Genomic DNA, 27,022 nt, shown 5'->3' on the forward strand with positions numbered 1-27,022 from the left:
TGTGACCAGGGGCTGAGGGCAAGAATTCACACCTGTCCCATCTTTCCGGATGGAAAGGGAGTGGCGGCAGCAGACCGAGCCCCAAGTCTCTGCCCAGGGTCCCCGCGTCTCTGAGACATCCTGAGCCAAGTGCTGGGGACACAGAGACAGGCAAGATGGCAAGTGGCCACCTCGAAGAACTGTAACGTGCTTGGGGACACTGATGCCCAGTCAGTTACACCAGTATTTACTTAATGAAAACCAAGAAGAGCTATGCAGTCAGCACATGTTTGTTGGGTTGTCCACTGGGGCTCGTTAGGTGTTAGTGATGTGCTGCTGGGTGGGACACGCAGGTGGGCATTAGGAGGACGTATAAATAAGAGAACTAACCTAGTCGGGGTATGTTCTGGAAGGGCTTCCCTAAAGAAGTGACAGCAGGGGTGCCTGGGTGGCTCAGTCGGTTAAGCGTTCGACTCTCGGTTTCAGCTCAGGTCACGATCTCACAATTCATGGGTTCGAGCCCCGCACAGGGCTCAGCAATGGCAGCGCGGAGCCTGCTTGCAATTCTCTCTCCCTCTTCTCTCTCTCTCTGCCCTTCCCCCACTCTGCCCCCCCCCCGCCCCGTCTCTCCCTCTCTCCCTGTTCCTCCCCCCTCACTCACTCTCAAAACAAACACACTTAAAAAAAAAAAAAGTGACAGCAGGCAAGAGTCTTAGATGCAGGACACAGAGAAGGAGGGTGAGGATGTAGACGCCTTCCGGGTGGTTCCCTGACACAAGGTGGACACCGGTGGTCTCATATCACTGCCCCACCCAGGCTGCTACAACCAACAGTTCTTGCACGGTGGGCACAGTGAGTGTCAGGAGGGCGAAAGAGCGCGTCCTCTCTCCGCAAGTAGAGCAGGCTGGTTAAGGTGAAGGACTCAGACTGGAGTCTGCTGGTTTTTACCTTCTGGCTCCCTCCCTTCCCAGCGGTGAGAATGCAGGCAGCTGTTCACAGCCCAGATCTCCCGATCTACCTCTTTAAAGGGCGCCATGCAGATTAAACGAGGCAGGGTAGACAGGGCGCTCTGCATACAGCAGATGCCCAATTGCTTAATCAGTGGTGGTTAATGATGATTACTATAATCACCACGGGTAGGACCATCAGGAATGGCTTGACCAAAGAGGCAGGGCTTGTGCAGGATGAACAGGCGCTTCCCCACACGGAAAGAGGGGGACGGCGTTCAGGCAGAGGACCCATGCGTGCAAAGGCTCAAAGACATAAAATAAAACGATATGCTGTACTGAGGGTCTCCAGACTTCTAGACCGCTTATGTCTCCAATTCAGAAAGAAGCACAGCCCTAGACCAACACTTTCTCAAGCGGTCCTCACGGGGCTGGGGGAAGCGAACAACAGGAAAGGGGCAGGACTGGGGGGGGGGGCAGAGGAAGGGAGTCCAGTCCTTGGAGTGGGCAAGGGCATGCGCCCGCCTTTCCTCTGTGCGCTGGGCAGACTCAGGTCCTGAAAGGCAACACTCTCTCACCTCAACCTGCAGGTTTTCTCCACCTGAGCATTTCAAGGACTCAAGTGACTGGCCAGGACACCCTCTGTGTGCGACTCACTGGGCCCAGGGAGGAGACCTGGAAAACAGGGCCCCCAAGCTGAGGCCTCCCACCGCATGGGAAAAAGAAAAGCCAAGCAACACAGAAGCAGGAGGGCACAGCACCAGCAACTGTGATCCATCCTGGAGGGTGCAACCCCTACCCAGCTAGCTCTGGGCCTGGCTCCGCCCAGGGCATGGCAGACCTCTTCGCGCCGGACCCTCCTGCCATTCTGTAAGGCAGGCTCCCCATTTCTCAGTGGAGTAAAGAGACCGAGTGTAGTTAGATAGCTTTCTAAAGGCAAGTCAGAGGTGCCCGAGTGGCTCAGTCGGTTAAGCCTCCGACTCTTGATTTCAGCTCAGGTCATGATCTCACAGTTTGTGAGTTTGAGCCCCGCATCAGGCTCTGCGCTGACAGCCTGGAGCCTGCTTGGGATTCTCTCTTTCTCCCTCTCTTTGCCCCTCCCCCACTTGTGCACGCGCACACACGCACGCACACACACACACACACTCTCAAAATAAATACATAAACATTAAAATAATAATGATAAAATAAACCATAAAGGTGATCAGAGGTTGGTTGGCCTCCAGATCCAAGGAGCCCATGGCCAGCCGCTGCTGACAGCCTCCTGCCAGGCTTCCCTAGGGCATCCTCCAGGCCTCCATTTCTGCCTCCATCTGGTCACCTACCAAGCCCTGACAAGCTGTCCTCTCATTCAACCTCCTCCCCGGGCCCCTGCCTCTGTCCAGTCAGGCTGCAGCTCGTGCCTTTGGCCCTGGCTGCCACTGAGTATCTTGTTCCCCGGAATGGCCCTCCACACCACCAAAGGTGGCCAACTCGTGGCTGCCAGATAACAGGCATGGTTGTAAGCCCCGAGGAAGACTCTTCAGTGGCGACCAGCGCCCATCTGTACATGCCCCCCATACGGTGGCCTCATCTCGCGGCTGGCCTGGCCTCACACGGTGCACCAACAACTGTTCCTAGTTCCTTGCGTTCTAGGCTGCACGCTGCGTCCAGGCCTTTGCTCACACTGTGCCCTCCGCCCACAGCGCCTGCCCGTCTCCCTAAACCCCCTTTTCCACTGGGTCACTCCTATTCTTTTTGAAGTCTTCTTTTATTTTTTATTTTTTAATGTTTATTTAATTTTGAGAAAGACAGCGGGGGAGGGGCAGAGAGGGAGGGAGACAGAGGATCCAAAGTAGGCTCCATGCTAATAGCAGAGAGCCCGACGTGGGGCTCAAACTCACAACCTGTGAGATCATGACCTGAACCAAAGTCGGATGCTTAACCAACTGAACCACCCAGGTGCCTCAAGACTTCTTTTAGATGCAGGGTGAAGATTCGCTCCAAGGTGGGTCAAGAGTCCATTCTCAGAGTTCCCAGAAGGCCCAGGCATAGCTCCATCACAGGGCTTAAACATTACCTCAAGGCCGGGTGGGAGACCCTCTGTCTCCCCGTCCAGAATGTGAGTCTAGGGGACCAGCCCTGCCCCATCTGGCCCCTGAACACTTCCCCAACTTCCTTTCCCCCCTTTTAGCACCTCACTCTGCATTCAAGCCACAGTGGCCTCCTATCAGGCATGTTCCTTCTACCTCAGGGCCTTTGCTCATGCTATTCCTTCTGCCTAGAAGCTCCTTCCCCCTATTTCCATCTAACATGTACCCCTCTTCCAGGACTCAAATTAAACATCACATTCTCAGGGAAGCCTCTCCAAATCCCTGGATTAAGTTAGCACCTGCCTTCTTCACCCCACTGCCTGCTTCCACTGTCAAGGTAGCTACACATGGGTAATTTCATGTATAATGTTCACCTCTTTCTATCAGTGCCTTAAGACCAAGCACCATATTGGTCTTGTTCACTGCTGTGCAACCAGTGCCTGGCACCTGGTAGGGGGTTAGAAAATGTCTGGTGTCTCAGGACAGACCTGAGCTGATGCCCGGGTGGTAACTTCCCCGGGCCTCCCAGAGGAACCGTCAGGGCACAGCGCCCAGTTGCAGGATTTGTGGTGTTCTTCTTTATGGAGCCTGGCATTACAAGGCAGCACACCCTGGGGAGGAGATAAAAGCATTTGCTCTTCTAAAAGACGCTACAACAGCTTCTGGCTGCTGTTGAGCACAAGACAAGGTCAGGGAAAACTGAAAGAAATGCCAGAGGGGTCATCAGGGGTCACACCAGGCCCTGGTACAAGAGCACAGCTCTCTTCATATGCTGCCAGGGAGGACACATCGTCTTGCCTGGCATCGAAGCAGAGAGGGACAGGGGCTGGCTTCATCCCTGGTCTCTCCCCTGTGGGGGGGCTGTGCAGGGGCTGAAAGGAGCTGAGCCACCCCAGTGAGAGGGACAAATTAACTACTGCACGGAGATGCCTGCAAATCATGCAGGGCTCCGCTCTTCTCGGGCGTTTCGGATTAATTTTTCTATCCCTCTTTGATGTTTCAGCTCTGTCCCCCTGCAGGCCTGTAACATCTAATTGCAAATTTCTTGAACTTGGTCCCATTGGGGAAATGCGGGCTCCCATAACTGACACTGTTTGACAGATCGAAGGGGCATTCTTGGGCTTATCAGGCACTGGGGACCGCCAAGTCCTCAGATGGATAGGGAAGACTGGAAGGCAGGACAGGCATCCGGGAGCCTCTGGTCTCCAGCCACGGGGGGACATTGAGGAGAGATGGCCCAATCTAACTGGATCTGAGGGATCACCAGGCTGAGGGTAACAGGAAAACTGGGGCTCTCAGGGGACAAACCAGCATCAGAGAGGCCCTGTTAAGGGCAGGGAGGAGACCGGGGATGCCTTGAGACTGGCTGTGTGTTTCAGCCTGGGCAGGGAGGTGATGGGGGCAGGGGCTCAGGGACTGAAGGCTCAGTGACAGGGGGATTTATATTCTTAACCGAGAAGGCAGAGGAAGCAGTTTGACACCCCCACCCCCAGCCTGCTGTGATAGAAAGAACACAGGCATGGGAGTCAGGGGAGCCCGGGTGCGGGTCCCAGGCCTGCCACTCACAAGGTAAGTGCCTTGGGCAAGGAGCCCAGCCTCGTTTTCCTCATCCAAGAAATGAGGGTAAGTCCGACGTGGCAGTTAAATGAGTGAATGGCTGTTAAGTGCCCAGCTCGGGCCTGGTGTGCCTCAGTCACGCACTTGTCTCCAAACTTCTCTTTCTGGGTCCCCGATAATGAATCTTGTCCAAAAATGGAGGGAAGCAGGGATGGAGGAGGAAGGGAAGGCCTGGCGGGGCCTTGGGGGACTCACTTGGCTCGCAGGGCAAGCTGCCGATCATTGGGGCAAACCCACTGGTCGTTCCCGCTGCCGAAGATGGTGTCGGCCATGGCCTGGAGTGCCCAGCCGGGGCAGGGAGTCACATCTGAGGTGAGAAGAGGGAAAGACAAGGAGCGTGTCATCAGCTGGGGAGGAGGTGGCGCACCAAGCGCTGGCACTTCCGGCGTGTCCCCGTGCCAGGCCACCTGCGGATGCATCGCCCACAGAATCCCTTCTCCGGCTAAATACCGTTCCCTCAAAGCTCCTTTCTCATAATTCTGGGAGGGATAACTACGTGGCTCATGGAGCTAAGTGATAAGACTGGACATGACTGGCCAGACATCCGGGGTTAGAAGCAGAAAAGGGAGAAGAGGCACATCTCAGTAATCTTCAACTTGGCCGGCAGGCCCTGAGGCCATTTGACTCCCTCCCCTCCCAAGTACAGCCCCTACTGGACTGAGCACAATGCCTAGCAGGAGGGGCTGGGGCCAGGGGGGCACACAGCTAGATAGCCCGGGCAAGCCTTACACCACCCCCAAACCTGGGGGTCCCATCGCAGCAGCTCAAGGCCCATGGGTGCAGTGAAAGTTGGCCACCCTCACGGGCTCTGCTCCCCACCATGTTCTGCTGACCATCACAGTGCTCCCCAGAGCAGGAAGGAGGGCAGGGAGCAGCGGCTGCAGCCGGACTGCCATCCTGCACAACTGTAGGGGGCATGGTCCACCAGGACTACAATGACAACGGCACCCTCGGGCATCCTGCAGGGAGGCACCCCGGCTCCAGAACTTCCTGGTGGTTTAACTGGTGCAGCCCAACTTAGTTACCTTTCTCCTTGCCACCAAGGATATGACCGGCTCCTTGATTATCTAGCATGAGGATTATCTAGCTCATGTATTCTGAAGGGAGTGTGTGTGTGTGTGTGTGTGTGTGTGTGTGTGTGTGTGTGTTGAGGGAATGGAAAAGAGAGTAACTCAATCCCAGAGCAAAGATGAGGGATTGCACTGAGTTATCCACACCCCCCTGGGCCAATCCCATCTAGACCAGTAGATCTCAAACACAGGAATCTTTCATACTCTTAAAAATTACTGAGGTTGGGGGCGCCTGGGTGGCTCAGTCGGTTGGGTGTCTGACTCTTGATCTCGGCTCAGGTCACGATCTCACAGTTCATGAGATAGAGCCCCACACGGGGCTCTGTGCTAACAGCAAGGAGCCTGCTTGGGATTCTCTCTCCCTCGCTCTCTGCCCCTCCCCCACTCATGCTCATTCTCTCCCTCTCTCTCAAAATTAATAAGCATTTTTTTAAAAAAGTTACTGAGGTTGGAAATTAGTCTAGCAGTGCCTTCAATGTTAAACAGAGTTACCATGTGACCCAGAAACTCCTTCGAGGTATATACCCAAGAGAACTGAACATATATGTCCACACAAAACCTTCTATGTGGGTGTTCATAGCAGCATTATTCACAACAGCCAAAAAGTGGGAACAATTTAAATGCCCACCAACTGATAAATGGATAAAATATACCATATCCATGCACCCTGGAATATTATTTGGCCATAAAAGAATAAAGTACTGATACAGGCTATAACATGGCTGAACCCTGGAAGCATTATGCTAAGTTTCAAGAGTCAGTCACAAAAGACCACAAATTGTACAATTCCATTTACAAGAAATGTCCAGAACAGGCAAATCCAGAGAGGCAAAAAGTAGATTCATGGCTGTCAGGGTCTGGAGTGCGGGTGGCCAGAGGAGAATGAGGAGTTTCTACTACTCAGTTCAGGGTTTCTTTTTGGGGGTCTGAAAATGTTCTGGAATTAGGTCACAATGATGGTTGCACAACTTTGAGAGTAAACTAAAACCAATGAATTGTAACCTTCAAGAGTGTGAATTTTATGGTATAGGAACTATACCTCATTAAACTGTTATAAAAAATTCTTTCCAATGGCAAATGATGTGAGCTTTATCTATTCATATTTACCACATTAGAAATTAAAACTAAAAAAAATTTTAATTGTAATTCATCAAAAAACAATAAACCCATTAGATGTTCACATATTTTATGTATGTATGTATGTATGTATGTATGTATGTATGTATGTGTGCGTTTATATTTAGGGGCGCCTGGATGGCTCAGTGAGTTAAGCATCTGACTTCAGCTCAGGTCATGATCTCACGGTCCATGAGTTCGAGCCCTGCCTCAGGCTCTGTGCTGACAGCTCGAAGCCTGGAGCCTGCTTCGGATTCTGTGCCTCCCTCTCTGCCCCTCCCGTTTGTGCTCTGTCGCTCGCTCTCTCTTTCTCTCGCTCTCTCGCGCTCTCTCTCTCTCAAACATGTTACATTTCTTTTTGAGAGAGCACGAGAGGGGGAAGTATAGAGGGAGGGGGACAAGGGATCCAAAGCAGGCACTGCACTGACAGCAGAGAGCCCAATGTGGGGCTCTAATTCACAAACTATGAGATCATGACCTGAGCCAAAGTTAGCCACTCAACCAACTGAGCCACCCATGCTCCTTCTCTATATTTTATTGAAAAATATATTTTTTCAGAACAAAAACAATTAGTGAGAATGGTATTGCTTTACATTTTAAAAAATCTGCAGGTGCGCCTGGGTGGCTTGGTCGGTTAAGTGTCCAGCTTCGGCACAGGTCATGGTCTCGTGGTCTCATGGTTTGTGGGTTCAAGCTCCACGTCGGGCTCTGTGCTGACAGCTCAGAGGCTGGAGCCTGCTTCGGATTCTGTGTCTCCCTCCCTCTCTCTGTCCCTCCCCTGCTCGTGATGTGTCTCTCTCTCTCAAAAATAAATGTTAAAAAAAATTTTTTACATAAAAATAAAAATCTGTGTAATATTTGGTTTAACAAAAGTCAGCTGGGTGTTCACATCTGATTTTTTTGTTCAATCTTTTGTAATTACGTGGTTTTGTTAAACTGCAGGAAGGATATCCAGATTCTCACAGATATGTACTACATGTGGAAAAGGGAGGAATATCTTAATCTATGTACCTACCTACCTATCTGTTTAGTAGGCTTCATGTCCAGCACAGAGCCCAAGGTAGGGCTTGAACTCACGACCCTGAGATCAAGACCTGAACCGAGATCAAGAGTCGGATGCTCAACCTACTGAGGCACCCAGGCGTCCCAAGGAAGGAGTACTTCAATAGTCTTCCTAGATAATTGTGGATTCTCTTTCATACTATACCAGAACTCAACAGATGGTAGTTTCCTAAAGATTAGTTTCAAATGTGGCATCTGGAACCGCATTAATGAACTTTTCATTTTCAGTACATTTGTGAGAGAACAGGATGCAGTGTCTTATTACTATCAGGAAAACAGTTTTGACCTTGTGAATTTCCTGAAAGGTACTGGGGATCCCCAGGGATCCTTGGATCATGGTTTGAGAACTACTGTTCCAGACCAATGTCACCGATTTCTATGACGACCAGCAGGGGGCAGCGGGTGGACTGTAGCTAACTGACCCACATAGAGACCAAGCCCATGACCTAGAATACAGTGGTCTCCCTGTCCCGCGCAGCACATCCAAGTACCTGTGTTCCACTGTGGGCCACCTGGGGAGAGAGACCTGAGCACCTCCAGACCCTAAAGGGACCCCATGGCCAGGCCCAGCACTGGGAGGCCACCATCACCAAAGTCCTCCTCAAATCGAAAGCCTTGATCTTCTCCCAAATGAGGCGAACATATGATCCAGGAAAACACAGACAGGGTCAAAATGACACTCATCAAATAAGTGTAAACCAGTGTCCCACCTCCAGCCTTCAGTGCTCTATGGTTTGTTTTGTTGTTTTTTTTGAAATTTCTGTTATCGGGGCGCCTGGGTGGCTCAGTCGGTTGAGCGTCCGACTTTGGCTCAGGTCACAATCTCGCGGTCCGTGAGTTCGAGCCCCGCGTCAGGCTCTGGGCTGATGGCTCAGAGCCTGGAGCCTGCTTCCGATTCTGTGTCTCCCTCTCTCTCTGCCCCTCCCCCGTTCATGCTCTGTCTCTCTCTGTCCCAAAAATAAATAAACATTAAAAAAAAAAAAAAAAGAAATTTCTGTTATCTTGTGACTAACACAATCACACTGCCACGTGGGTGTGAAAAGCATTACTCCGTTCCAAGTAAACATTTAGAACATACTACAATTCATTAGCCTGCTCATTATTTTTTTTTTAAAAAAATACTTTGAGGGGACGCCTGGGTGGCTCAGTCGGTTAAGCGTTCCACTTCAGCTCAGGTCATGATCTCACGGTTTGGGAGTTTGAGCCCCACACTGGGCTCCTTGCTGGAGGTACAGAGCTTGCTTGGGATTCTCTCTTTCTTCCTCTCTCTCTGCTCCTCCCCTGCTCGCTCGAGCTCGCTCTCTCTCTCTCTCTGTGTCTCTCTCAAAATAAATAAATACGAACTTAAAAAAAATACTTTGGGGGCGCCTGGGTGGCGCAGTCGGTTAAGCGTCCGACTTCAGCCAGGTCACGATCTCGCGGTCCGTGAGTTCGAGCCCCGCGTCGGGCTCTGGGCTGATGGCTCAGAGCCTGGAGCCTGCTTCCGATTCTGTGTCTCCCTCTCTCTCTGCCCCTCCCCCGTTCATGCTCTGTCTCTCTCTGTCCCAAAAATAAATAAACGTTGAAAAAAAAATTAAAAAAAAAAAATACTTTGGGAGCTGCAAGAAATGGAAATGATGGGGGTCTCCCTGACCCAGAGGGACTGGACTGTGTCTGGGCAAACAGGGTGTCGAGGAGCCACCGCTCCTGCCACAGCCTGCAGGGGGCGCCACGTCCCCGGCCACTGCTCCCAGGGCTGGAGGGTCCTGAGCCTCTCCCTCCGCTCTACCACAGACACCCCCACAGAAGCAGGGGTACAAGAGGGGTGACCCCCGGAGGGGATGGAGCCAGCCAGGGAACCTCAGGGTGGCTATTCCATCTTCTGGACCAAAACTGTGTGGAGCTGGGCAGGGGGAGGTGAGGAGAAGGAAGGGGTCCTAGGCTCTCATGCGCCCACCTTCACCTCCTTTAATGGTGGGGGCAACCCAGGAGAAGACCGCAGAGGTCAAGATTTCAACAACAGTTCCTCACAAGCTGAAATCAGCCTTTAGGGGATGAAGCCCTTTTGTCTCCTGTGGGTCACTCCCTAGGGGTGCCAGAGTTTGGGGATCACTTGCAAGAGAGCCCCCAAGCTAACATTTCTCTCTCCTCTGACCCGTCTGAGTTCTGTTCCTCTTCTTGTTTTTTTTTTTCCTGTTTTTTGGTTTTTTACTCTTCTCTTCTTTTCAAAACTTTGGCAGAAATAACTCTGCCGACGCCCACAGGTACTGTTCTGTTCTCCCTAAATCTAATCAAGACAGAAGAGAAACAAGAGAGGTTAAGAGAAAAGGTCACACAGCTAACTGCGCTGGTCTACTAACCCTTACTTCAATGCTAATTTCTCTGCACTGGGTCACCTTCTGCCGTAGGGCGGAGGGAAGCATTTTGGGTGGTGAGGAAGGGGGAAAGATGATTCAGCTGGACAGAAATGCCCCGTCAAAGTCTGGCTTTTATGCACACGTCCTGAAAGACAGGGAACAAGTCAGCTGTCTTCTTTGGGCCCGTTTTCTCAGAGGGACCCGAAGGGGCGGAGACAGGCTGGAGGGTCTGCCCTGGGCAATTCTGACACCTGAGTCCACCCTGCCGAGTTGCGAGTTGAGTTGCAGGAGGGAGGCACAGGTGGCAGATGGGGGACTGGAGAAGGGTCCTGGGGCAGGAGGCGGGTGGCTGCTCCAACCTGGGAGGTGGGAACTGAGCCCCACCCCAGCCTAGTCCCTGAGGGGGTGGGGCGGGAGAAGGAAGGCATCCCCCTGTCCCCCACCCCTGTCACTATGCTCAGGAAGCTTCAGGGAAGATGAGCGGATGGCACCTTCGAGGCCCTGGGGTTGTGAACGCTGGCCGGCAGGGTCTTAGACGGTGCCAAGTTCGCGGCCGGGCTTGTCCACAGGGATGTCTCCGAGGGAGAACTGGGGCTTCTGCTCAGTCCGCAGCCCACATCTCGCAAGGCACAGCTGTCCCTCGTCCACAAAGAGCAACCTTGGGACAAACGCTGAGAGAGGAAGGGCAGCTCGAGGAGCCACATTTTAGGAAACTGCCAACAGAGCCAGCTCAGGCTTTCTAAATCTCTTCAGTCTGAGCCAGCTGCCGGCTCCCTCGCATCACCAGCCAAGCCCTGTCCCCGGCTTCCCGAACGCTCTTCATCCAGGGGGCTCCTCTGCCAAGCTGTGTGCTCACCACCAGCCAGCACGCACCGCCTGGGTTCTGCCCCAGGAGGAGGCCCCTCCCAAAGCCCATGCCCTCTTAAGAGCTGGGTCCTTAAGGCTTCCGAGGAGCAGTACCACGTGAGTTGAACGTATTAACAAGTGCCAATCTGTCCCGGCCAAAAATCAACTGATGGAACAGAACAGGGCCTTACAGAAGGCCAGTGAAAAGGCAGGAAATGCAAACCACACATACTGGAGGGAAAAGCAAGACTCGGGCCTAGAGGTAAGCAAGGCAGCAGGGTCCGTGGAGAGAGGGCTGCATGGAGCCCTGGCCTGCTCTTGAACAAGCAGAGAACAGGTGGCCGGGTCCAGGCCTCCCTCTGAAGTCCTTCCAGCCGTGAGGGGGAAGAGCCTAAAGGAGAGACGTATGTGGTGTGCCTGTGTGTGTGTGTGTGCGTGTGTGTGCACGAGCGTGTGTGTCCTGCTGAGAAGGGAGACTGGTCCCGGGGGAGGTGGGCGTCAGGTCTGGGAACCCAGGCTCCCATTTTACTGACAACACGCTCCCCCCTCCTTCCCCACAGGCCTGTGCCCTCGTCCCCTCTCTGTCCCCGGGGCCCAGCACAGGGCCTGCCACAAAGCCGGCGCTCAGGGACTAGCTGTTCGGTGGAACTGATTTCCTCAGAGAGACGGCCATTCCCAGAGAAGGAGAGATTCAGACAACAAGGCAGAGTAGCTCAGGGCAGCCCGTGCTCTGCGACTTGTTCGCTCACAAAACAGTTTGTTCCTCGGGACTCCCCGCTGGGTAGTCAGCACCCAGTGAGCCACCTCCCCACTTAACCCAGAGGCCAGTGTGCCACAGGGCCCCCGCTGGGACACTGGGCCTCCAGGTGCTGCCTCCATCCTGGACTCAGGGGACCCTTCAGGGGACAGGGAACAGGAAATGCATTTCCTCAGAAAATTCCACAGGGTGGGAGGGCGCCTCGGTGGCTCAGCAGGTTGAGCATCCGACAACTTCAGCTCAGGTCATGATCTCACAGCTCGTGGGTTCGAGCCCCGCATCAGGCTCTGTGCCGACAGCCCAGAGCCTGGAGCCTGCTTCGGATTCCGTCTGTCTGTCTGCCTGTCTGTCTGTCTGTCTCTCTCTCTCTGCCCCTCCCCCGCTCACACTGTCTCTCTCAAAAATAAATGAACATTAAAAAAATGATCTTACTTTCTTTAAAAAAAAAAAAAAAAGAAAGAAAAGAAAAGTCCATGGGGAAGGAGGTTCATGAGCCCCAGGCAACTTTCTGAGGCAGATCTGTGAAAACAAACTCGTTTTTACAGAGAGTTCCAATTGTCTCTCCCTAAAGTCCAAAGCTTGTCACTCTGGGTGTTAGTCACTGTCGACTGTCTCCACTGGACAAGCCACAATGCAACCGCAGTCACCTTCTGGACACTGCCGAATACAGGACAGAAACCAGCCTGCACTCACTCATCACCCACCCTAGATGAATACTCTGGACATCTCAGTGTAAGGCCTCTCGATTTTGTTCCGGATATTTCTGTAGAAACTCCAAATAAAATTGGGTTCTTGCTACACATCCTGTTTGCTGTTTTCTTATCGCATGGTACTTTCTCACATTATTAAAATGCCTCAAAAAACCATGATTTTTAATTGTAACTTAGCATTCTGGATATATTTTGTCATTTTCCTCTTTGGGAGCACACAGATGACTTGCAGTTTTGTTCTATTATATTTATATTCAACACCAAAATGCGTATCTGTGAGATAAACCTCTGTGCCTGTCTCTGATTATTTCGTTAGGATCGATTCCTTTTGTTCTCTCTCGGTGGCTGTTTGGAAGCAGCGTCCTGCTCTTGCTGGTGACTTGTGTTTGCCTTTGCACGTGGTGTGCAAAGGGGAAAGTATACTTTTGGCTAATATATTCTTGAGACAACTTTTACCGTTCATAGCCGCTCAAAGCTGTCAGTTGCAGGCCTCAGCCTGCTCTCTCCGAGGTGCTTCTAGAATGGCTCACCACTTTTCGTAGTGACAGAGTTGCATCTCTTTCCCATCGGTCTCATGTGGATTCTGGATTTTCGGTACCAGAAGGCAGATGAAAGAACCTGTCTGGAAATCTCCAATAAGCTGGTTTTATAATGCACACAGCCAGGGGTGCCTGGGTGGCTCAGTAGGTTAAGCATCCGACTTCGGCTCAGGTCATGGTCTCACGGCTCATGAGTTTGAGCCCCACATCAGGCTCTGTGCTCAGAGCCTAGAGCCTAGAGCCTACTTCAGATTCTGTGTCTCCCTCTCTCTCTGCCCCTCCCCTGCTTGTTCTCTCCCTCTCTCTCTCAAAAATAAACATTGACAACAAAAAATGTATAACACGTACAGCCCTCTAATCACTAAAAAAGGCCTCTGCTCCACAAGCATTCGCATCTACTTGAAAGAAGCCTTAAAGGGCTTCGTGTGCTCAGAATCCAGTGAAGCGAACACGGAAGTGAACACAGAGCCCCGAGTGACCCGGGTAGTCATGTAACACCGCCCCCCCTCCAGCCAATGTTCTCCTCCGAAAAGGGGCGGGGGGGCTCCAACTCCACCACAGGCTCTTGGTGAGGAGGAAATGAAAGGGCACTGCCGTGAACTCCACACAGCAGCACAAATCGTCACTAATCCAAGAAAACACTGCTGTCAGACCCCCCGTCCCTCCAAACTCACACGTGCTTTAACACAGTGCTGGGAAACGCTGCGGCTGCAGCTGTCTCCGAGAGGGCGGGGGCGGGGAGGTACAAAGCAACTCGCCCTTTGAGAAAGATTACACACACCCAAGGGGGCCTCTGCTCTGCCTGCCAGGGCCAGGGTGGGGACACAGGCACCTGCCCTATTACCGAAGCTAATCACCTTTCCCTGGGGTGGTTATGTCTCCCACCTTTAGACCCTGGCATTTTCCACCTCCTTGATTTTGTTTCAGGGAGCATCCACTGATACAGCTGGGACAATGACCATCCCTCCCCCCCGCTGCCCCCGGGTGTGCTGTGGATAGACAGCCTCGTGGGAGAGAAGAAATGATACCGAGAGAACAGTGGGAACGGAGCCGGCAGAATGGAAGGGCTGAAAGAAACCACAGGGTCTAGGAGGGGACACCACGTGCAAAGGCAAACACAAGTCGCCAGCAAGAGCAGGACGCCGCTTCCAAACAGCCACCAAGAGAGAACAAAAGAACGTGCGCGCGAGGCGTAGGAGGTTTTCTCTGAGTTGCTGGACCAGGATGAATGAAATGCAAGGTCTAGCCAAGAGCCCTGGCTGACCCATGGACTCAGGAACAATAAATAAATGTTGTAAACCACCAAGTTTGGAGGTGCTTGTTATGCAGCATTATCGTGACAAATATATAACTGATACAAATACTATCTGGTAAATAAAATCCCAACCCTGACCTCAGTATCCAGCCCAACCCCCTCCCAGAGCTGTTTAGGGTTTGATTTTCAAACCTGTGAGCAGCGGAAAGGCCAAAAGACCAGATGAGGAAGGCAAACTGGAGCCACAAGAGGCAAACAAGACCGCTCTGTTCCCCACCCACATGTCAGAGTAAGGAGAGGGGACTGGGGAGGGGCCTAGGGCCTTGGCAGGCAGCCTGCGCAGGGCTGGAAAAGAGGCTTCATCCCAGTGCCAAATCTGAGCCGACACGGAGAGTGCTGAACTGGGCAGGATTCAGGGCCTGCATTCAGCCTCTGGAGGACAGACGGCTGTGATCCTTTCCTCATGCCTGGCCTGGGCGGGCGGGAAGAGTGCCTGTACACCCTCTACTGCCCAGTCTGCCATCCCAAGACAGCTAGCTGTGATGGGCCAGGGTGGCAGGTGAGTAGACGAGGGTCTAAAGGAGGAAGGAAAAGCAGGGATAAATATCAAAAAATACTTGCCACCAAGCTGGCGCTTCCCGAGGTCTCCAAGACACCGTATAAGAGCCCTCAGTTCTACACCCAGGTATTAATATTCCAGGGAACCCTTAGCAACAGGCCCTGACATCTGTTACCATGATACGGGAAACATGCTAATAGCAAGATAAGGTGAGCTGAGACATCCGCATTTCCTCCACCTGTCACGCCACACCGGAGGATGAAAGATCCAGACAGGAAGCCTCGAAGGCCTGTCTGAAACCAGAAGGAACCTCTCTATGGTGTCTTGGGCTAATTATGCATGAGGCAGGGCTCAAGGGTTTGGGAGATGAGACAGGACCCCTGAGGAAGCTACTGCCTGACAAACGTCCCTAGAACTCACCCTGTCAGCAGGCATCCTGCCAGATCTGCTTCCTTGAGGGACTCTTCCCTCCCCTGCCTATTCAGTCCTCTGCCTCTCTTGCTCAGACTGCGGCAAAACCTTCCCAGTTGGCCTTGGGACCTCCTGGGGCCCACTTCACGCCCTTCACTTGCAGCCAGAGAGGTCGTCCTTAAAGCTTAGGTCAGGCCCTGTGATTCCCTTGCTCAAAAACCTTCAATGGCTCCCCACTGCCAAAGGAAAAGACCAAGGCCACACTTGAGGTCATCCGTGATCTGACCCTAACTACCCTACCAGCCTCACCTGCCACCACAACCCTCCACAAAACTCATGCTCTAGTCACTGGGCACCTGGACACATTCTGGCTGCTCACCTCTGTCTCCAGAACTTCTCACATGAAACGTCGTTCCTGCACGTTGTCTGCCTGCAGAGGCCCAGTAACCACCTCCTCTGGGAATTCTCTAACTCCTCCCCACCTAGCTCCTGTTCAGAATCCACCCCTCCCTCCCTCCCTCCCCACAGCATTTCATTCCCCTTTGTATCCTGGGGCGGGGGGGGGGGAAGGTCTTTACCTCTGTTACCCGTATGAAGGCCACAGCCCCCAGGATGTGCCTCCGTGTCCCTGGGCTGGCGTGGTGCTCTGAGCATGGCGGGTGTCATTGCACCTTTATGGACTAATACTAACCTTCAAGAGTTTACCACAGCCCACGGAATAATGCCCAGCCTCCCCGGCCTGGAACTGAAGGCCCCACATTGTGACCTCGGGCTTCCTTAACCACACGCAGGCCCACCCACCGCACAGGCCTCACCTGCCCTGCCTCTGGCCCACTCTGCAAAGTGGTTTCCACCAACTAGAATGGTAGGAAACCTAGAAAGGACCCCAACTCTTGAGGAGTGGTCAACTCAACAAGAGCACATCCAGGCACAATGTCACAGTCAACATCACAAATGACAAGTGACTGGGGCGCCCGGGGGGTGCAGTCAGTTAAGTGTTTGACTCTCGGTTTTGGACCAGGTCATGATCTAACAGTCATGGAATCGAGTCCCACATCAGGTTCTGTGCTGAGAGCGCAGAGGCTGCTCGGGATTCCCTCTCTCCCTCCTCTCTCTCTGCCCCTACCCTGCTCGCATGCACGCTCTCCCTCTCAAAATAAATAAATAAGCATTTTTTTTAAAAGCAATGAAAATAAATGACAAAAGACCTAGAAAAGGGTTTATAGCCAGATCAGGAATAAGAAGCAGGGTAAGTGGTAGACACAAGACAGCACAACATACCGATCGTGGGAGACGCAGAGCTCACGCGTCAGAGGAGAACGATTTGACATCGTGGGTGAATGGATTTCTGTAATCCTCTTCTCGGGGTAAGTTAGGCACCCTACCTGTCCTCACGGCTCCCGCTCGGATTCCTCCTCCTGGGAGGGGCTCGCTAAGACCCCGCGGCCCCTGCTCCCATTCCTGCAGCCTCTCTCGTCTGTGGCCTTCCGGGACAGCCAACCCTGGGCCCCCTGTGGCCCATTCGGGAGCACACCCCCATGGACTCACAGACCTAGGAGCGTGCTGGGGTCCTCAGAAAGGCAAGCAGCGGCTACTTTTGGCTTCGCTGCCTTCACTCGTTCGCCAAGCAAGCATTGAGCGTTGACCGTGCATCGGACTTTGCTGCAGGGGGAGCTGGGGGCTGTTCTTTGTGCCCCCAGAAGGCCTCATGTGGTAGGAGGCCTCCGCAAGGATGGAAATCCTCACCCAAGATGCCCACTCTGTGGGGCCCAACCCCCTGCCTGTCTCTTTGTCTCAACGAAGCCACTCTCTCTTTCCCAGGCTGAAGTGCTATGGAAGGCCTCCAACCGAAATGAGATGCGGAGCAACCCACTTCTTCCCCCCTCTCACTCCGAGTGCCAGCCCTCCAATTTTAACAGCCACAAGCTCTGCCGACATGTCCCCAGAGGCACAGCTCGCTTTTGTCATTTCCGAAAGGCCTAAAACCAGGCAGGTACAGGTCCCAGATCAAGGCGGTCAAAGTGGGCGGAGACCCGCTCCAGGGTAACCAGATCCCCTCGGGCCGGATCCTCAACCCGCAAACACACAGGAAGCCTCCCAGGTTGGCTGCCAGGCCCCCAGCAGCGGCCCATTCCCCATCGGACCACAGGCTATAGTCTCCTAGTGCTGCTGTAACCATTTACCACAAACTGGAAGGCTTGAGCAGTTCTAGAGCCTAGAAGTCCAAAACCAAGATGGTGACAGAGCCAGTTTTCTCTGAAGGACTCGGAGAGGAATCTGTCCAATGCCTCTCTCTTGGCTTTGGGTGTTTGCCCAGCAATCCTTGGCGCTCCTTGGCTTGAAGTTGGATCACTGCAATCTGTCTTCACTTTCACGTGGCCTTCCTCCCAGGTATCTTTGTATGGTTGTCTCCCTGGGCCTCTCACCACACTGGAGTGAGACCAAGGACATTCCCGTATGACCTCACCTTAACCAATGACAATGGCAATGCCCCTATGTCTAAGTAAGACCACAGTCTAAGGTTCTGAGGGTTGGGACTTCATCATACCCCTCTGGGGGACACAATTCACCAGGTAACACAGGGGGAAAGTGGAAACCTGGGCCCTCCCCTGGGGGGCTGGGTCAGCAGACTCGGGGGCCCTTCAGTGTGTATGCACAGAAGCTTAAGTTGGTCTAAAATGCATCCTGGAGTTCCTAGGTGCTGAGAACTAGGAGACGAGTCTAAATCTAAGAGAGCTGTCATGGTTGGTGCAAAAAGAGGATTCAAGAAAACATCTCCTTTGGGCACTGCTTCTCTTGGGAGTTCTATCAGGGGAGTTGTGACCTCGGGTGGGAATAAATTATACCTTTCTTTCCATTAACCTGCAACTGAAATTGTCTATTTTCTTTCACTACGAATGTAGGCAACACATCAGAGTCAAATTATTAGTACCTGTGGCTTGGTCATTAATAGATCAACGGTATTTACATATCACAGAGTTACAGATATCTCAAAATATTATTTATGTTCATCACTACATAAGTTATATTTAAAATTGTAATAGTTATTAGACCTACTGTAAGGTGGTTTACCTAATGACTCAAAAATGAAGCACACAGATTACTATGTCAAAACTCGTCTTTTTAAAAATACGCTGAGAACTATAAGTCAACGTAAGTGGCTCCTGTGTAATCCTGTTTGTACATTAAAAATCATTATCTTGAGAAAGGTTCCACAGGATTCACCAGACTATGAAAAAAAAAAAAAGGGTCGATGGCACAAAAAAAGAACAGGAAACAGAATTGGAGCTCGATTAAGGTTACCAGAAGAAAACAAGTTTTCAGGTAATCGGATGTCTGTGGCCCCCAGGGACTGTGCTCAGAAAATGCCCAAACCCCCCCCGGGGCTGCCAGGCACCTGGCTTGGGGTGCACAGTGAGGGGTGTTAGTGCTGCTTATCTTTCAGTGCAGGAATACAAGCCTGCTTCCAAGTGTGCAGTGTGTGTGTGTGTGTGTGTGTGTGTGTGTGTGTGAAAAGTCCTAGGCAAACAATTTTTGCAAAGGAAATCTGATTTTAGTTCGAACCTAGGAGTAGCTTGCTGGAGGAACCCAGTAGAAACTTCTCCACGCAGCAGAGAAGCCTCTGGAAAAAAGGCAGGTCCAGCCCTTCTCACCTGCTTGGTAAAGTCCCAATGTTCAGGTGTGCTGACAGGGGCAGTCCTCCGGGTCCCCGGGGCTTCCACACTGCTGCCACCCCTAGGGGCCTCCGCAAGGCCCCACCAGGACACCAGCTCCCTGGCGGTTCTTCTCAGGCTCTGCCAGGTACTTCTCCATGCTTCTCCCGCCCACTTCACCAGAGCCTGGGCGGGGACCTTGGCTCCGGCTATTTGCTTGAAGCCAGCAGCCAAGGCAACCCCCAGCTGACCTAGCCTGCTATCTGCCAGCCAGCTGTCCCCTCTCGTTCATGGAAACACAAACAGACGTTTCTCTGTTCCAACTCCAAGGTTAAGTACTGCACTGCCAAGCACCAGCTGTCAACTTCTCTGTGCACTCCCCATTCCCCTGGCTGAGGCTAAGACCCCAGACAAGTGGGGGCGCCCGTCATGAATGCCCATGGTAAGGACTGCCAAGGACTTGGGCAATCGGGGGGGAGGGACATCAGGCAGTGAGAGAGGGGACCAACCCCAGAATACGGCACGGTACAGAGGAGATGAGCTGGGGAAAGGTCAAACAGAACCACCGGCATCTTGCTGTAGTTTTTGAGGCTTTTAGGAGCAGTCTGCAAATTAAAATATACCTGCAAACACTCAGCCTGGCCCTGAGCTATCGGATGGGGTAGGGAAAGCAGCTGGCTTCATGGGGCACAACCTACCTGCGGGTACTTGCCACAGGCTGACCAACTGAAATTCATCCCAGTCCCAAGGGGATGGTTTGATCATCATCCCTTTCCAGAGAGGAAATCTGAGACTGACGCTTGAGGGGTGCAGCCTCAGGGCCACACAGCTGGCCCCTGGCACTTTCTGTCACCTCTGTTCCCCAAGGAGCCCGGGCTATGGCGGATGGCATCTAATGAAAGCAATAGACCAGGGAGTGTCTCCAACCATCTCCCCTGCTCCCAGTACTGTGGAGTGTGCCAGGAATTCACGGAAACTCAGACACGCAGAAATTGGCCAAACAGGAGTTCTGAGAAGGCTCAGGATTACGTGGGCCATAGCAGCCCGCAGGTGCTGCTATGGCTCACCCTACGGCCCGAGGAGTAGTGAGGCACAGAGGCACCATCTCTGATGGCCCCTGCTCCCCACCATTCCCACTGCCTGACCCAGGTGCTCACCCAAACCCCAGTCACCCTATGATTCTAAGTGGTTCCCCTGTCTCCAAGCTCCTCCACCCAGACGAGCCCTGCAATGGCCCAGCTCTACTCAGACACTTCCAAATCGAGCCCAACATCCTCACCTGCAAGTTCACGGCCATCCACAGGCTCTGCCCCACCTTGCCAAATTTGTCTGCAGACACACAGAAACAATTGGCATCATCCCCCATGTCTAAGCCCACACTCCCTCCAGGCAGCCCTCTTGCTGCACCCCCTGCCCCCATTCCACACCCACTGCCCCAGCCTGAAGCAACTGCTCCCTCTCCAGCATCTTGACAAACACCTACATTTTACCCCTCCCCAACACTTGCCAATTTCCGGTGGTTATGAATGTGTCTGACCTTTCCTATCGGACCAGATGCTCCCTGAGAGCAGGACAAGCCTCGTGCCTGGACGATGCTCAAAACATGTGCACGGGAGTAGATCTGAGAGTCCTGGAATAAACCCATACATCTAGGATCAACTGATCTGAGACAGGGTGTCAAGGATGTCCCCATTCAGTGGGGAAAGGAGACTCTTTCAAAAAATGCTGCTCTTTGGGGCGCCTGGGTGGCGCAGTCGGTTAAGCGTCCGACTTCAGCCAGGTCACGATCTCGCGGTCCGTGAGTTCAAGCCCCGCGTCGGGCTCTGGGCTGATGGCTCGGAGCCTGGAGCCTGTTTCCGATTCTGTGTCTCCCTCTCTCTCTGCCCCTCCCCCGTTCATGCTCTGTCTCTCTCTGTCCCAAAAATAAATTAAAAACGTTGAAAAAAAATTTAAAAAAAAAAGAAAAAAAAAAAAAAGAAAAAAAAAATGTTGCTCTGACAACTGAGTAGCCACAGGCAAAAGTATGAGGTTGGACCCTTACCTCACACCACTTAAAAATTTTACCTTTAGGGGCACCTGGGTGGCTCAGCTGGTTAAGCGGCAGACTCTCCATTTCAGCTCAGGTCATGATCTTATGGTTTGTCGTTCAAGTTCCACACTGGACTCCATGCTGACAGCCTGCTTGGGATTTTCTCTCTCTCCCTCTCTCTCTCTCTCTGCCCCTCCTTTGTTCTCTCTCTCTCTCTCTTTCTCAAAATAAACTTTAAAAAAAATTTTTAACTCTAGGGGTACTTGGGTGGCTCCGTAGGTTAAGCTTCCAACTCCTGACTTCGGCTCAGGTCATGATATCCCAGTCGTGAGATGGAGCTCTGCGTCAGGCTCCATGCTGAGTGTGGTGCCTGCTTGGTATTCTGTCTCTCTCTCTCTGCGCAGCGCCCCCCACTCATGCACTTCTGCGCATGTGATCTCTCAAAATAAATAAACATTTTTGTCTTAATTTAACTCTAGGGGCGCCTGGGTGGCCTCGTTGGTTGAGTGTCCCACTCTTGGTTTCGGCTCAGGTCATGATCTTGCGGTTCGTGAGTTCAAGCCCTGTGTTGGGCTCCATGCTGACAGTGCAGAGCCTGCTTGGGATTCTCTCTCTCTCCCTCTCTCTCTGCCTCTCCCCACTCGCTCTCTCTGTCTCTCAAAATAAATAAACCTCAAAAAAAATGAACAAAATTAACTCTAAATGGATCAAAGAGCTAAAACTATAAAACTCTTGGAAGGAAATGTAGGGTTACGTCTTTACAGCCTCACACTTGGTGCTGGTCTCCTAGAGGTGACACCAAGAGCATGAGCAACAACAACAACAACAGACCACATAAACTGGACTCCATCAACATGAAGACCTTTAGTGCACCAAAGGACATCTCAAGAAGGTGAACAGATAGAGAATGGGAGAAAATATTTGCAAATCGTGTATCTGATACGGGTCTGGTATTTAGAATAAATCATGAACTCTTACAGCTCAACAATAAGAGACAACTTACCTAAAAAATGGGTAAAGGATTTAGACATTTCTCCAAGGCAGACAGACCCAAGCCCAAAAGCACATGAAGAGATGTCTGACATCATCAGCCATCAGGGAAACACAAACCAAAAGCACAAGGAAATGCCACTTCATACCTACTTGGACGGCTAAAACTTTGTAAATGAGAAATAACAAGTGTTAGTGAGGATATGGAGAAATCGGAACCCTCTTACGTCACTGGTGGGAATGTAAAATATTGCAGCCACTCTGGAAACCAGTTGGGCACTTCCTCAAAGAGTTAAATACAGAGGGGCGCCCGGCTGGCTCGGTCAGTGGAGCGTGTGGGCTCTTGATCCCAGGTTTGTACTTTGAGCCCCATTTTGGGAGTAAGATTACTTCAAAATAAAATTAGGGGTGCCTGGGTGGCTCAGTCGGTTAAGCATCTGACTCTTGATCTCAGCTCAGGTCTTGATCTCAGGGTCATGAGTTCAAGCCCCATGGTGGGCTCCGTGCTGGGTCTAAAGCCTACTTTTAAAAAAAGTTAGGGGCACCTGGGCGGCTCAGCCAGTTAAGAGTCCGACTTCATCTCAGGTCATGATCTTGCAGTTCACAAGTTCGAGCCCCGTGATGGGCTCTGTGCTGACAGCTCAGAGCCTGGAGCCTGCTTCGGATTCTTGTCTCCCTCTCTCTGTCCCTTCCCCCCCCCCCACACACTCTCTCTCTCTCTCTCTCTCTCTCTCTCTCTCTTTTTCTGTCTCTCCCTCTCTCAAAAATAAAATAAGAATTGGGGCACCTGGGTGGCTCAGTCGGTTAAGCGGCTGACTTCAGCTCAGGTCATGATCTCGCGGTCCGTGGGTTCGAGCCCCGCGTCGGGCTCTGTGCTGACAGCTCAGAGCCTGGAGCCTATTTCAGATTCTGTGTCCCCCTCTCTCTGACCCTCCCCCGTTCATGCTCTGTCTCTCTCTGTCTCAAAAATAAATAAATGTTAAACAAAATTTTTTTAAAAATAAGCATTAAAAAAATTTTTTTTAAAGTTAAATATAGAATTACCACACAACTCAACAGTTCCACTGCTAGGTATATTCCCAAAAGAAGTGAAACAGGTGTCCCCAAAAAACTTGTACACAGATGTTTGTAACAGCACTATCCACAATAGCCAAAAGGTAGAAACAACCCAATGTCCATCAACTAATGAACGATGGTAAAACCATACAGCAGAATGTTATTTGGCTATAAGAAGAAACAAAGTACTAATTCATACAACATGGATGAACCTTGAAAACATAGTGCTAAAAGAAGCCGGCCACAAAAGACTGCATAGATTATTCCGTTTACATGAAATGTCCAGAACAGGCAAATCTATAGACAGAAAGTAGACTAGTGGTTGCCTGGACTTATGGGGAAGAAGGCAGGTAACAGGATATGGGGTTTACCTCTGCAGTGATGCGAATGCTCTAAAACTGGCTGTGATGACAGCTGCCCCATCTGTGAATATACTAAAACCCACTGAATTGTACATTTTTTACAGTTGGCTCCATGCCCAGCGTGGAGCCCAATGTGGGGCTGGAACTCACAACCCTGAGATCAAGACCTGAGCTGAGATTGAGAGTCGGACGCATAACCAGCTGAGCCAACCAGGCAACCCTGAATTGTACATTTTAAGTGGGCGACCCATACGGCATGTAAATTACATCTCAAAAAGCCGTTTAAAAAATCATGGGGCACAGTGAAGAATGAACCTGGGGTCTGAACAAGACAGCCAGGTACACAGTCTCCAGGGGGCAAAGAGCTGGCCACTGACACTTTACCATCAACCCTGATGGTGTAGGGCCAGATTAACTGTAAATCAACCTCAAAACGCGCACACACGTGCACACACACACACACACAACAGATGGTGCATTTGTGATAACACTGCAGGAGAGGGGCAGGGGAGAGAGAGAGAGAGAGAGAGAGAGAGAGAGAGAGAGAGAGAAAGCAAATATGGTCAAATGCTAAGAATTACTGGATGTCAAGTGGAGGGAAGATAGATTTTCTTTGTATTATTTTGTCCAGCTTCTCTGCAGTGGTTGAAAACCTTCACAACAAAAACTTTCATAATGAACTCTCAATGGTTAAAGCTGGAATGATCTGGGCAACAAAATAAATAACAATACCATTGGATTATAACCCATAAAATAAAATAAATAGCTATGAGTCCTTACATAGATAATTGATTAAATAAATAGGGAGAGAGGACAGCTCTTTCTCGCAGAAGAGCTCTAATTAATAAATGCAGAAGGATGGACTCCATGCTGGGCATGCAGCCTACTTAAAAAAAAATTATATATATATATATATTTGAGGAAACAGAAGAATCACCATTAAAACATCTCAGTAATAACTGTTACAGGGAAGATCTGTGGATGGATTCCAAAATTCGGAGGCCAAAGCTTGAGGACAAACAGGATAATTGCATCATCCCAAAGTATCTCCCCCAGAGTCTTAGTTGATTACGAAGGAAAAAACCAGTAACTTTACAGGGGAGAAACCAGCAGATACTACCTTAACCAAATGACCAAGACTAATATCACCAGCGATAACACAAAGGGACATGACGTACCTCCTGATACGATGCACTGAGAAAGACCTATCACTTCTGTGAGATTCTTACCAGAATGGATCACCCCAAATGAATCATAAGAAAATACCAGACGAACCCAAACTGAGGGACATTCTCTAAAATAATTGACAGTGATCTTCAAAAATGTGAAGGTCATGAGAGATCAGGAAAAAATTAATCAGAAGTGGTCATGCTGTTACGTAAGCAGGGTAAAAGGGGTATAGGCACTCTCGGGACCATTTTTGCAAATTGCACATGAGTTTAAATGATCTCAAAATAAGAAGCTGTTAGATTTTGCATAATTAAAACACAACTTTGGGGGCGCCTGGCTGGCTCAGTCAGAAGAGCATGTGATTCTTGATCTCAGGATTATGAGTTGAAGCCCCATGTGGGGTGTAGGGATTACTTAAATAAGAAACAACTTTGTGGGGCGCCTGGGTGGCGCAGTCGGTTAAGCGTCCGACTTCAGCCAGGTCACGATCTCGCGGTCCGTGAGTTCGAGCCCCGCGTCGGGCTCTGGGCTGATGGCTCAGAGCCTGGAGCCTGTTTCCGATTCTGTGTCTCCCTCTCTCTCTGCCCCTCCCCCGTTCATGCTCTGTCTCTCTCTGTCCCAAAAATAAATAAAAAAAAAAAATTTGAAAAAAAAAATTAAAAAAAAAAAAAAAGAAACAACTTTGTATTAAGGCGTCTACTGTTTAGAATCACTTATATCAAGGGATATGCAGGGTGATGTGGCTTCACAGGACAGTGACTTCTGGAGGAACATCCCCTCCCTGCCTGAAGCAGTAGCTGAGGCCCACTCAGGAAAGGGAGGGGCTCAAGATGTGACAGTGGGTCCCCCTGTCCCAGGGAATCTGGGCTGAAGGGAGCAGGAGTTAACCAGAGGGTCTGTCTGCCAGGGTCTGTGCTTATTTCTGAGACAGAGGAGGGCTCCCCAAAAGGAAGACAACAATAGTTAAGAATTTCACAAACGGGGCCTTTTTGATGTCAAGCAGTTTATATGACTTTTATCATTTGAAACTGTTACTCTTGTATTATCACTATTTTTGTAAGTTTACTTGTTTTGAGAGAGAGGAAGGGGAGAGAGAACGCACAAGCAGGGAAAGGGCAGAGAACCAAGGGTTCGAACCCATGTACCGTGAGATCTTGACCTGAGTCAAAATCAAGAGTCGAATGCCTAATGGACTGAGCCACCCAGGCTCCCCACACTTGTATTATTTCCATACTTTAAGATGACATAGATTCAATGCTGGGTGGCATTTTTATTTTTTTTATTTTTTTTTTTTTTAATGCTTATTTATTTTTGAGAGACACAGAGAGAGACAATACAAGCAGCGAAGAGGCAGAGAGAGAGGGAGACACAGAATCCAAAGCAGACTTCAGGCTCTGAGTTGTCAGCACAGAGCCTGACACAGGGCCTGAACCCACGAACTGCAAGATCATGACCTGAGCTGAAGTTGGCACTTAACCAACTGAGCCACCCAGGTGCCCTCCTGAGGATGGCGTTTTTATTTTTTTTATTTTAATATGAAATTTATTGTCAGATTGGTTTCCATACAACACCCAGTGCTCATCCCATAAGGTGCCCTCCTCAATACCCATCACCCACGCACCCCTCCCTCCCACCCCCCATCAACCCTCAGTTTGTTCTCAGTTTTTAAGAGTCTCTTATGTTTTGGCTCCCTCCCTCTCTAACCTCTTTTTTTTTTTCTTCCCCTCCCCCATGGTCTTCTGTTCCGTTTCTCAGGATCCACATAAGAGTGAAAACATATGGGATCTGTCTTTCTCTGTATGGCTTATTTCACTTAGCATCACACTCTCCAGTTCCATCCACGTTGCTACAAAGGGCCATATTTCATTCTTTCTCATTGCCACGTAGTATTTCATTGTGTATATAAACCACAATTTCTTTATCCATTCATCAGTTGATGGACATTTAGGCTCTTTCCACCATTTGGCAATTGTTGAGAGTGCTGCTATAAACACTGGGGTACAAGTGCCCCTGTGCATCAGTACTCCTGTATCCCTTGGGTAAATTCCTAGCAGTGCTATTGCTGGGTCATAGGGTAGGTCTATTTTTAATTTTCTGAGGAACCTCCACACTGTTTTCCAGAGCGGCTGCACCAGTTTGCATTCCCACCAACAGTGCAAGAGGGTTCCCGTTTCTCCACATCCTCGCCAGCATCTGTATTTACCAACAGGCACACGAAAAGATGCTCAACTTCGCTCCTCATCAGGGAAATACAAATCAAACCCACACTCAGATACCACCTCACAACAGTCAGAGTGGCTAAAGGATGGTGTTTTTAAATAACATTCTGATCTATTTAGTAACTTGTTTTTAACTAGTTTTGCTTCAGTGAGTAGGGTCATCCATGGCCCTGAACCTCCCCCATCAGCCTGGTTAATGTAGATCATCTTTTTCTCATTACCACTGTCTATGCTATTAATGTATTCTCCTCATGGAAAATTCACAGT

General features: G+C 50.8%; 1 protein-coding gene across 1 annotated transcript in view; it reads right to left on the reverse strand.

Moving 5' to 3' along the window:
• The window catches only part of RPH3AL (rabphilin 3A like (without C2 domains)), a 135,491-nt gene that overhangs the window by 85,452 nt on the left and 23,017 nt on the right, over positions 1–27,022 (reverse strand). The window contains 1 exon segment of the mRNA XM_030296523.1: positions 4,811–4,922. Coding sequence (XP_030152383.1) covers positions 4,811–4,922 — 112 coding nt within the window.

The sequence above is a fragment of the Lynx canadensis genome, chromosome E1, assembly GCF_007474595.2.
Source record: "Lynx canadensis isolate LIC74 chromosome E1, mLynCan4.pri.v2, whole genome shotgun sequence".
Taxonomy (NCBI): domain Eukaryota; kingdom Metazoa; phylum Chordata; class Mammalia; order Carnivora; family Felidae; genus Lynx; species Lynx canadensis.